The sequence below is a fragment of the Octopus bimaculoides genome, chromosome 23 (genome assembly GCF_046866305.1).
Source record: "Octopus bimaculoides isolate indiv1 chromosome 23, ASM4686630v1, whole genome shotgun sequence".
Classification (NCBI taxonomy): domain Eukaryota; kingdom Metazoa; phylum Mollusca; class Cephalopoda; order Octopoda; family Octopodidae; genus Octopus; species Octopus bimaculoides.
Window position 1 is genome coordinate 34,222,915 of NC_142950.1, and position 12,520 is coordinate 34,235,434.

The window sequence follows — 12,520 nt, forward strand, 5'->3', positions numbered from 1 at the left end:
CCAACACCAATAACAGTGAAACCTTTAGGAAGGCCAAGGTTCCTAAATCCCTTTCCTGCCCCTTATCAAAATGCATTTTGCCATTTTTACTGCAGCCTAATTATTCTGGCAATGAGCTTTAATGCAATGCTGCAACATGAGTTGCACAGTTCTTATATGTACGTCAAATATTCTTCCAGCAAAAAGTCTGATGCATACCAAGGAAGCTGCACACTTAATGTTGCCATCAACACCATAATTTACTCAAGTCAACACTATCAGTAAATCCACCTAACACCGTCATCACTATCATCATCATCATCATCACCACCACAGTCACCACCACAACTATCACCACCACCATCACCATCATCTGTCACTACTACAACAGTCACCACCATTGTCATCATCATCACCAGCATCGCCATCATCACTGTCACTCACAATGACCATCACCATCATCTTTATCACTGCCATTATCAACACCACCACCATCACCACCACTACCATCACCATCCTGACCATCATTGCTACTATTCCGAGCATGAACCAGTCTCTCCATCATCATCATCACTGTCATCGCCATGAACACTACCACTACTACCACTATCACCACCATCTTTAGTCGAGAGATGGCTTCTCCAAAGGAAGCCTATTTTGGAGGTTGCTTGCTCCAAAATATAAACAAGGAGTAGCTGTGTGGTAAGAAGTTTGCTTCCCAACCACATGGTTCTGGGTTCAGTCCCACAGCATGGCACCTTGCACAAGTGTCTTCTACTATAGCCTCAGGACAACCAAAGCCTTATGAGTAGATTTGGTAGACAGAAACTGAAAGAGGCCCTTCATATATATATATATATATATATATATATATATATATATATATGTATATCGGGGATATATTTTCTGGATAGTGAGTACATGTGGCATAGTGGTTAGGATGTTGCACTCACAATCACAAGAATCCCAGACTGGACAGTGCTGTGTTTTCTCCATATGTGTACATACATGTCCAAAGTAAAACGAATGTGTTCAGAATAAGACATCTTATCACCTTGCATGTACTCATGTCTGTATGTGTGTGTGTGTGTTTGCAGTCATGTCATTTTTTTTTTCGTTGCTGTTGTCTTTACAAGGTTGTGCCGATGATGAGTTCCGTTGTCTCACTGGTCTCTGTATTCCGCTGCCATTCCGCTGTGATACCGTTATTGATTGCGATGACAAAACTGATGAAGAAGGATGCCACCAAAATGCAATACCAACCATTGCAACGCTGCCAGGTAGTAATCTTCTTCAACAACCAAATTAAAAAAAACCACAAACACATCGTTTTTAAAGTGTTCAACACTAAACTGACCTTTATGCACATTAGACACTGACAGGGTTCCCAATCAGCAACAATTTACCATGGCAACATTAACAAGACAGTAACGAGATCAAAAACCTTCCGGTATGAAGATGGAGATATTCAACCATGGACTGCTACACCCTATCTTTACCCTTTACTTTTATACAGACTTATGAGGGTGTGTGGTCTTGTGGTTCAAGTGTTAAGGCGTTTAGTGAAGGTGCATGGCCTGGTGGTTAGAATATTGCACTCACGGTTATGAGATCGTGGTTTCAATTCCCAGACCAGGCTGTGTGTTGTGTTCTTGAGCAAAACACTTCATTTCACGTTGCTCCAGTTTACTCAGCTGTAAATGGGTACACCCAGCAAAAGATTAGTGTACGAGGGTGAGATGGTGACTGAGGAAAATCACCGGAATGGAGGTGATCTGTCTCGCGAGCCATGTTTCATATTCGGTGATCAAAAGGAAGAATAACACTGGTTGGAACTGGTTGTTCAACCACATCGAAGGATAAAAAAACAAAACAATAGAATGTTCCATTCTCAATCGACTGAGGAGGTGTATTGTGTTCTTGAGCAAAACACTTTATTTCAGATTGCCCTGCAATCACTTTAACATCTGACCTGTGGCACACTTGTGTACTTGTATAAGCAATGTTGATTTGATGGAGGGAGCATGTCTGTCATTCATCTGTTGTTATCACTCTGTTTCTCATTCATCTTTTCTTTTTCTTCTTCTTTACTTTGCTTCTCTTTTATCTTTGTTGCTTTTTTCGCTTCCCTTTTCCCAGTGAATCACCGTTTATTTATTACGGAAATAATTCTGTTCTAAGCTTGTAAAAAAAAAAAAAAAAAAAAAGCAATGCCAGGATCCCTGTTCTTCAGTCTACAACACCAAACAAGCTATAAAATAGTCTGAGCAGCACCTTAGGGGCCATTAAACTTGCTTTATAATCTTCTGTTTGTCTTCTGTAGATTATCGCTCTTGTTTTATTCTTTTGCTTCAGAGAGAATTCCAATTAACTTTCTACCTTAAATGTTTGGGGTAGTCACCAATTTGTACCCATATGAATCACACTGCGTAGGTCCCCCAGTTAGAGTCGGTACTAATTGGAATGCAAGACAGAGCAGTATTAAAGTTTATCTGGGTCTCAATCTTCCTTCTGCTGTATTCAATACATATTGAGGTAGCATATATACACACACACACACACACACACATATATATATATGCATACATACATACATATATAAATACACACATATTTACATGCCTTCATTAAATAAATCGTTGTTGTTGTTGTTAGCATGCTAGGCTAAACGCTTAGCAGGGTGGTTTTACATCCAGAGTTCAAATTTTGCTGAGGTCAACTTTGCCATTCATCCTTTCGAGGTTGAGAAAATAAAGTACCAGTTGAACACTGGGGTCGATGTAATTGACTCACCTCCTACCCAACATTTCAGGCCTTGTGCCTATAGTAGAAAGGATTATCAATATTATTATTATTATATGCAATCTCAGTTTATTATGCTGGGTATGATGGAAAGTGTTAACTGTCCACAGCCAGCAGACTAAGTTGACACTTATTTACTGGTCATGCAAAGTATTATTATTATTATTATTTCAAGTAATTTTGTTTTGTTGTTTGTCCTGTGCATTACAGTGATGTTAATGATGATGCTAATGATGATTCTTTTAGCATTGTTTTTGTTTTTTGAAAACTTTTTCTCTTGAATTGTTTTGGCTTAGGTTGTAAACCAAGTGAATTCCATTGCAAGAGCGGTCAGTGTATAGACCAGGCCTTTGTCTGCGATGGTCTCTATGACTGTTCAGATGCCAGTGATGAGAAGAACTGTCCAGTCGGTGGTTCTACAATACCAGCAACAACAACAGAAGTTACAGGTAAGACCTTAAATCAGATATAAAATTACAACTACAAATTTATGGCAAAAACCCCAACGGACAAACAGACAGGTGAGAATTAATCAGTGTGTAAGTCTTCTTTCTGTTCCTGTTGTCGCCATGGCAACAAATTACACTGCTTCGTGACTCCTACCTGACCCCAACTGAAATGCCAGGCATTGTGCTTTTAGTAGAAAGGATTATTTTATTACATGTATGTGACTCTTATATTTATTGTTGCATTTGTGTAAACGTGTGTATGTATTGCTATTGTTTGTGTTTGTATGTGTGTTGTGTATACGTTTGTGTGTAGCCTTGTGTGTGAGAAGGTTAATGTTGTGTCTTTATATTTCAGATGTAAGTGCCTGTATGAAAACCGAGCACATGTGTCAGAATGGTAAATGCATTCACCAGAACTACGTATGTGATGGCATTCCAGACTGTCCGAATGGTCAAGAAGAGATGAACTGTAAAGGGAAATCCACAAGTAAGTATTTCATAAACAGCATCATTATGTTGAAAGGAAAAGCTCTCAGAATCCACCTCAAAATAGCTAGAGAATACTTGTGGGTGGGAGAGGAATTTGCCATTGGCAGTAACAGTAATTCAGGAATTGTGATGTTCCCTGAGATGTAGAGTGCTGGGAAGACATTTGAACGGATGAAGTAGTGGACATGAGTGGCCATGTTGAGTGGACTTGTTGAGTGGCTGTGTTGAATATACAGATTACATAATTATTATTGATACTCTTTCAAAAAAAAAACTTAATCAATTGCAAACACACACACACAGCCCCAATTACCTGTAATTGTGTCTAATCAGTGTTTGATCTTCTTGTTGCAGTTCCAACCAGTGAAGAAACACCATCAGGTGAGATGTTATAATTCTTGTACTCTGTTCCAGGAGTGGTGGAGGGGAAGGAATTAGCTAAAGATGTAAGGAGGCTGGAACCAACAGCATAAGATCAATGGAATAGATTTGGTAGACTTAGTCTTGACCCTTGGAAGTCTTTAGCAGAGTTCATTCAGTCTTAAACATGTGGGCCAAGTCTTGGCTCTGAGTGAAACTCAACCCTTCTGATACCAACTGCCTCAGAGGTTCCTGCTTTTATGATCCAAACGCCCTGTTTTAAAATATAGTGATAAACCAAGGCAACAAGCTGGCAAAATCGTTAGCACACCGGGCAGCATTCATTTGTCTTTACGTTCCGAGTTCAAATTCTGCCAAGGTCAACTTTACCTTTGATCTCTTTCGGGATCAATAACATAAGTTCTAGTTGGTCCCTGGGGTCAACATAATTGATTTAACCAATGTATAAAACAGTTAAGGGGGTGAACTGGTAGAATTGTTAGCACGTTGGGCAAAATGCTTAGCAACATTTTTGTCTGTCTTTATGTTCTGAGCTCAAATCCCACTGAAGTAGATTAGCCTTTCATCCCTTTGGGGTCGATAAAATAAATACACTGGGGTCAATGTAACTGACTTAGCCCCTTCCCCAAAATTGCTGGCCTTTTACCAAAATTTGAAACCAATATACATTAATAAACTACACTTTATTTTAATATAAACTTTACCATTAATCCAGCTTTCTAAATGTATCTGTTAAGTTTATGCACCCCCTCACCCACCCACCCACCCACCCACATATATATATATATCATAAAAGAAGGAAAAACCACCACCACCATTCTAGTCCTGTTCTTTCTCTACTCCTCTCACCGCCACCACTACAGTGGCACTGTTATTACCATTCTAATTCTCTTCATTCTCTCCTCCCATTACTACCACTACTGTCACCACCACCACCACCACCACCACCTCCAGACAGCTGCATTCCTCTGACCATCAAAGAATGCCAGGGACAAGGCTACACTCTCACCTACCTGCCAAACGTTTTTGGAGACGAGACCTTCCAGGAGGCAAGAGATCGGTTCTACCAGAGCGCCATGCCTGTCCTGCAGCACAGTTGTACACCTCTTGCATTGACCTTGCTCTGTGGCACCATCTTCCCATTTTGTGATAATGGTGTCTCGAAATACACCTGTAAACACATCTGTGATGGTAAGTGAAGCTCTACCGTTTCTTTTCTGTTTTACATAACTCTGCAGGTGTTTTCTGATTGCACACACACACACACACACACACACACACACACACACACACACACACACACACATACAAACACAAGCATACTCTTTCACACACACACACACACACAGTCAAATACATACACACACACACACATATACATACACTCAAACACATACACCTGTATGTATATGCATAATTGCCCCAAAAATACATAAATACACATACATACACACAAACACCTACATACATACACACATACATACATACACATATACCACATTTCCTTTTTTTCCTTTCCTTCTTTCAGAAGTGAAAGACCGTTGTGGTCTGGGCTCCATCCTAATGGACAGCTGTGATTGGTTGATTGATGAGTCCAACTGGTGTTTCGCTGGAATGAACCTCACTGAAACGGAGAAAGGTGAGTGATTCCAGCTTTAGAGAAAGTTTTTATTGCCTCTGTGTGTGTGTGTGTGTGTGTGTGTGTGTGTGTGTGTGTGTGAGCCTTCTTGCTCCTTAACAATTTGGATATGTATATGTCCCAACCCCTATATGCATATACATACTTGCATATGCGTGTGTATGTAGTTATATATATATATATATATATATATATATATATATATATATATATATATATATATATATATACACACACACACAAGGTGTATGTATACACACATAAACACATATATATAAACATATATATTTATTTATTTATTTACAGTGACCACCAACAGCCACTCTCCTGGAACCAGAAAACCAGGTAATACAATCTACACCTGTCTACTCTACCACCATCATCATTACCATTACCATCTACACAACTACAATCATTCCTGCATTATTTACATTATTTACATTTGATGGATATTTGTCCTCATCTTTTTTGTTGTTAACACAATGTTTCGGCTGATATACCCTCCAGCCTTCATCAGGTGTCTTGGGGAAATTTCGAACCTGGGTTCTGATGATGATAATAATAATAATAATAATAATAATAATAATAACATGGAAAAATACCTTAGGAATGAGAACCCAGGTTCGAAATTTTCCCAAGACACCTGATGAAGGCTGGAGGGTATATCAGCCGAAACGTTGTGTTAACAACAAACAAGATGAGGACAAATATCTGTCAAATGTAAATAATGTACATAATTCCTCATCTCTTAAATATAGAACTGTATTACAATCATTCCTGATATCAATTCTACTATTACTACTACTACTACTACTACTATTGTGAAGACAGCCATCTTACAATGAGCATCTCCCTTTAGACTAACAATAGTTTCTTATATATTTTCAGTCGCATACCTAGTGATGGCTCTGTGTGTGTCACATCACATTGTTGAGTTCCTTGTCTGTGTGCCATGGGTCTGTTCAGTCAAGGCTGACCCAGGGTTATACAACAATGATATGACATGTCTTCTATACATTAATACACAGTGAGCTGACTGTTTTGATAAAATGTAGGACACATTGAAAAACATAGTCCTTGATATACTGTGTTCAAATAAGACCAAATATCCACAGCTAGAACACATTTTATCTTAATCCTACAGAATTAGGATTAAACAGCAACAATAACAACAATATATATATAAAAGCACCCACTACACTCTGAGTGGTTGGCGTTAAGAAGGGCATCCAGCTGTAGAAACTCTGCCAAATCAGATTGGAGCCTGGTGCAGCCATCGGGTTTTACCAGTCCTCAGTCAAATTGTCCAACCCATGCTAGCATGGAAAGTGGACGTTAAACGATGATGATGATATTATGTTTCTTCTGTTGTTTTTTCCATCTCCATCCTGAATTTCGTTCATCTAAAGATCTTTCCATTTTATTCCATTGACAGTATGTAAAGATGGTTTCTACCAATGCCGAAACAGCACTATCTGCCTCCATCCAGTCAATCTATGCGATGGGGAGCCTGTTTGCCCCATGGCAGATGATGAACCAGAGAATTGCAGTAAGTATTCACAACAGTTCTTAACCTGTGTACCAGGGTCTTTTATGAAAACATCAGAAAATAGACACAAACACATATCTATCCACAAGCTATAGGTGAGTCACATCATTATTATTATTATTATTACTCTTTTACTCTTTTTACTCATTTCAGTCATTTTACTGTGGCCATGCTGGAGCACTGCCTTTAGTCGAGCAAATCGACCCCAGGACTTATTCTTTAGAAGCCTAGTACTTATTCTATCGGGCTCTTTTGCCGAACCGCTATGTTACGGGAACATAAACACACCAGCATCGGTTGTCAAGCGATGTTGGGGGGACAAACACAGACACACAAACACATGCACACACATAATACATATATATATATATATATATATATATATATATATATATATATATATATATATATATACATATATACGACGGGCTTCTTTCAGTTTCCGTCTACCAAATCCACTCACAAGGCTTTGGTCGGCCCGAAGCTATAGTAGAAGACACTTGCCCAAGATGCCACGCAGTGGGACTGAACCCGGGACCATGTAGTTGGTAAGCAAACTACTTACCACACAGCCACTCCTACTATCATTATTAAGGCGAGCTGGCAGAATCATTAGTGTGCCGGGCAAAATGCTTAGTGGCATTTGGTCTGTGTTAGTGATCTGAGTTCAAATTCCACCATGGTTGACTTTGCCTTTCATCCTTTCAGGATCGACAAAATAAGTACCAGTTATGCACTGGTGTCGATATAATCGACTTGCCCCTTACCCTGGAAATTGCTAGCCTTGTGCCAAAAATTTGAAATCATTGTTGTTAAGGCCATAAGCTGGCAGAAATGTCAGCATGCCGGACAAAGTGCTTTGTGGCATTTCTTTGGGGTTTACATGCTGAGTTCAAATTCTGCCAAGCTAAACTTTGCCATTTACAAGGCAGTCATCACTAATAAGTACCCAGTTCATGTTGTGAAATGGTTGGCATTAGGGAGGGCATCCAGCCATAAAAACCATACCAAAGAAGGCGTTGGTGCCGGGGACAGCCCTCCAACCCATCAAACCCATTTATTCCATTTATTATTGAATAATACTGAGTATTGTAAATATTGATTATTAATGAACAGATTCTCATCAATGACCACCTTCCTGTCTCTCTCCTCCATCACCATCGTCAGGTTGTTCTCCAAACCAGTTCAGGTGTAACAGTGGTCAGTGTGTGATGCAATCTCGCAGGTGTAATGGCTACAAGGACTGCAGGGACAACTCAGACGAGGCCCGTTGCTCAGGTAAAGATTTACTCTTCCACCATTACTGTCAACCTTCAAACTTCTACACACACACATAATCAAACACATGCATACACATACATATATATACACACACACACACACATACACACACACATGCATACATACTCACATACACTCACACAGATATGTACAGTTCTCCATTGTTTTCACTTCAGCTGAAAAATGCACTGGACGTCTGTGTAGTTCTGGACAATGTGTGGCACCAGACAGTTTCTGTAATGGTCAGTTTGATTGTGATGACCACAGTGATGAAGAATTTTGTGGTAAGGAATATTTTGGACAATTATTTTGATGTTCTCTCTCTCTCTCTCTCTCTCTCTCTCTCTCTCTCACTCTCTTTCTCTCATCACATCCAGCTTGATGGACAGAAATTTCATGTATTGATGTTGGTGTTATCGTCTTCATCATCATTAACCATCATCATCATTAACCATCATCTTCATCATCATTCCCATCATCACTATCACCATCATGATAGGCAGTTTTTTTTTTTCCAAATCACACGAATCCATACTGGTATGCAATAATAATGTCAGCTGATATCATTGTGTGATAACTATATAAAAGTATTTGATATTATTGTATGATGGCTTGTAAAAACAGGAGATACCAGCATGAAATAACCATATAAAGTAAAGAAATATTAGCATGTGATAACTTCATAAAGACAGGAGATATTAGTGTGTGATAACTTTATGAAGTTATGTGATACCAATATGTGATAATTGTATAAAGTCATGTGATATCTGTATATGATACTAGTATATGGACATGTGATATCAGGGTATGATGGGTGTATAAACCATGTGATATTAGCATGTGATAACTGTACAAAGGCAGATGATATCATCTATTTAACAATAGATGTGTTACTAATTAGCATCTTATATGTAATATCAGCGTGTGGTAACAGCATATGGACACATGATATCAGTGTGTGATGAGTGTAATAAAAACCATGTGATATTAGCATATGATAACTCTACAAAGTAGATGATATCAGCTAAATACAACAGATGTGTTATTAATTAGAACCTTATGCTAATTTGTTATATTTTTCTTTGCTCCTGTTTCTCCAGAATGCAGCTTTCCAAAACGACAATGCAACAATATGTTGTGCATTGATGCAGTAAAGTGGTGCAACAGAGAAGATGACTGTGGCGACAACAGCGATGAACAGATGTGCAGTGAGTGGTTAATTTCTTTAACCTTGTATTTAATTAAATGACCCATTTCAATATTAGATAGTGTGTGGAGGAGGAGGACAACTTTGGTTATGGGGGTCTGTGGTCAAAGATGTTAAGGCTTTGTAGTGTTTGGGGATGTTATTGTGGCTTTTCGCTTTTGATAATCCACTGTAAAAAAAAAGAAATGACATGATGTCATCCCAACCATGACAATCTAGAGTGAATATATTTTGAATACATCTACATTGTATATCAAATGTAAATTGGTATACAATATGTTAATAGTACACACACATTGCAGCCTGGTGTAGCCATCTGGCTCGCCAGTCCTCAGTCCAACCATCCAACCCATGCTAGCATAGAAACCGGACATTAAACGATGATGATGATGATGTGTGTGTGTATATATATATATATATATATATATATATATATATATATATATATATATATATATAAATGTATGTATGTGTTTGTGTGTGTGTGTGTATGTATATATATATATATATATATGTGAAAGTATAAATAATTATGCAAAATGAGTGTTGTACCTGCGTTTCAAAGGGCCAGCCTCATCACATTCAGTGTCTCACTGAATCGCCTTGAGAACTACATTAAGGGGATGCATGTCTGTGGAGTGCTCAGCCACTTGTAAGTTGATTTCATGATCAGGCTGTTCCATCAATCGGATCAATCGGATCACTCAACACCATAACTGACAGAGAGCCAGGCTGTGTACGTACACACACACACACACACACACATGCATGCATGCATGCACACATGAGGGTCAGCTGAAAAGTTGATAGGCTGACCCAGATTCTTTCATAGAATGTCACCAAATGAGATTTATTCTTCATCATAGTTCCCACCTTTGCACCCCACACACTTCTTCCATCTCTGTTGCAGTTCTTGGATCCCCATTGGTGAAAAAGCTGTCATCCTGTTGCTCAAAAAACGTCATCAACAACTTTTTGATTTTTTTTTGTTGTTTTCCAGATTGTTCCGTTGGTGAAGTATCCTGTCCTGGAGGTAAATGCATCCCCCAAAAATGGTGGTGTGATGGCAGTAATGACTGTCCTGGTGGACTTGATGAAGCTAAATGTCGTAAGTTGAATTTTTAAATCCCTTTTTACCACTAAATATTCTTTTGTATTTGCATTGTCATACTTCACACATGTAATACACTGATGTGGAGGCACAATGGCCCAGTGGTTAGGGCAACGGACTCGCAGTTGTAGGATTGTGGTTTCGATTCCCAGACCGGGAATTTTGGCCTAGTTCTTGACCACAGACAGAACCTCATTTACAAAGTTACACATTATTTGGAGTGCCATGAACCAATGCGTTCACCAATTTTTATTTCCTTCCCCCTTTCTCGTTAATCATTATTAATTGCTCTTTCTGAACAATTGCCGTTTTACAGATCAAACTACAACAACAACAACAACTGCTGAGACACCAGCAGCAACAACAACACCAGAAAGTATTTATCCTTTCAAAGGTATTATTCAACACGCACCCTTCAATGTGGATCCCAAATTGTGCCCAATCCTTCCCTGCCTGTCCTTCTCTTCGCCACCTCTTCGCCATTCTCTAAGTCACAGTTTGTCATAGACTTGTGTTTCTCTTCTCCATGTTGTGAGAACACCATGGTCTGCATTTCCACACCATAATATGTATTTCCACATCCCAATGTTATTTCCACACTTTGGCACTTATTTCCACATGAACATTTATTTTTACTCAAATGTCTTTAAAATGTTCCCAGTCTTGAAACCTGATTTTCTCTTGTAATATTGTCATTATTACACAATTCACCCCCTCAGAGCCTCTTAATCAATTCCCTATCAACATATATTTCCAATCTCTCTTTAAAACCAATTTTCAAACCATAAACCCAAACAAAGAACATGTGCATCTAATAAGTGAAGGATTGCAACACCGACCAGCTTCCTTCCTTCCTTCCTTCCTTTCTTCTTTCTCCCTTTCACACCACAGAGGTACCTGAAGAATTACAACCCTCACTCAGGTGCACTACAACTCATCAAAGGTGCATGTACAGTGCATAGAATTACGTGCAAAAGTCAGGAAAGAGAACAGTGTATGAGTCATGATATACGTGTGTGCATGCGTATGGAGGGGTGGATATCTGGGGTACTGTTGGCGAATTTCAGGAAGCATGGAGGTTTTAAAGGATGCAATGTCTTGGCAACTGACAACTGATGCAGGTAATCTGTTCCATGCTTCAGCAACTCTGAGTGTGAAAAAATGTTTCCAGAAACCATGGGAGCTGTGCTGTTTTCTGACTTTGTAGATATGCCCACATGTGCTAGACACATGGAGCTCAAAAAGGTTAATAATTTTGTGGGTGTTTGCCAAGTCAGTTGCCAGACATCGGAGCTTCAATGTATCTAAGGCGTTCAGAGTATGGGCGATGCCTGATGGAGGGGGGTGGGGTGTATGTATTACATGCACACAGATATGTATAGCTCACATATACAAACACAGACACACACGCACTCATACATCACTGCAATGTAAACGTTTGCCATGTTCTCTACAACTGCAGATAGCTGCAAGGCCAGTGAGTTTGTGTGTACTCGAGAGTATCACTGTATCAACCGTAGCTCTGTGTGTGACATGCACTGGGATTGCTCGGATGGTGAAGACGAAGCCTTGTGTGGTAAGTACGTCTGCAGACAACCTTTCTATATTCTCTGTTTTCAAACTATGACCACAC

General features: G+C 39.2%; 1 protein-coding gene across 1 annotated transcript in view; it reads left to right on the forward strand.

Moving 5' to 3' along the window:
* LOC106875180 (uncharacterized) overlaps nt 1–12,520 on the forward strand; it is a 146,102-nt gene that overhangs the window by 92,928 nt on the left and 40,654 nt on the right. The window contains exons 60-73 of the mRNA XM_089340736.1: nt 1,116–1,259; nt 3,078–3,230; nt 3,586–3,717; nt 4,074–4,100; nt 5,055–5,291; nt 5,629–5,739; nt 6,046–6,084; nt 7,175–7,288; nt 8,456–8,566; nt 8,746–8,853; nt 9,670–9,777; nt 10,777–10,884; nt 11,204–11,281; nt 12,350–12,463. Coding sequence (XP_089196862.1) covers nt 1,116–1,259; nt 3,078–3,230; nt 3,586–3,717; nt 4,074–4,100; nt 5,055–5,291; nt 5,629–5,739; nt 6,046–6,084; nt 7,175–7,288; nt 8,456–8,566; nt 8,746–8,853; nt 9,670–9,777; nt 10,777–10,884; nt 11,204–11,281; nt 12,350–12,463 — 1,584 coding nt within the window. The remainder of the gene's footprint in view (nt 1–1,115; nt 1,260–3,077; nt 3,231–3,585; nt 3,718–4,073; nt 4,101–5,054; nt 5,292–5,628; nt 5,740–6,045; nt 6,085–7,174; nt 7,289–8,455; nt 8,567–8,745; nt 8,854–9,669; nt 9,778–10,776; nt 10,885–11,203; nt 11,282–12,349; nt 12,464–12,520) is intronic.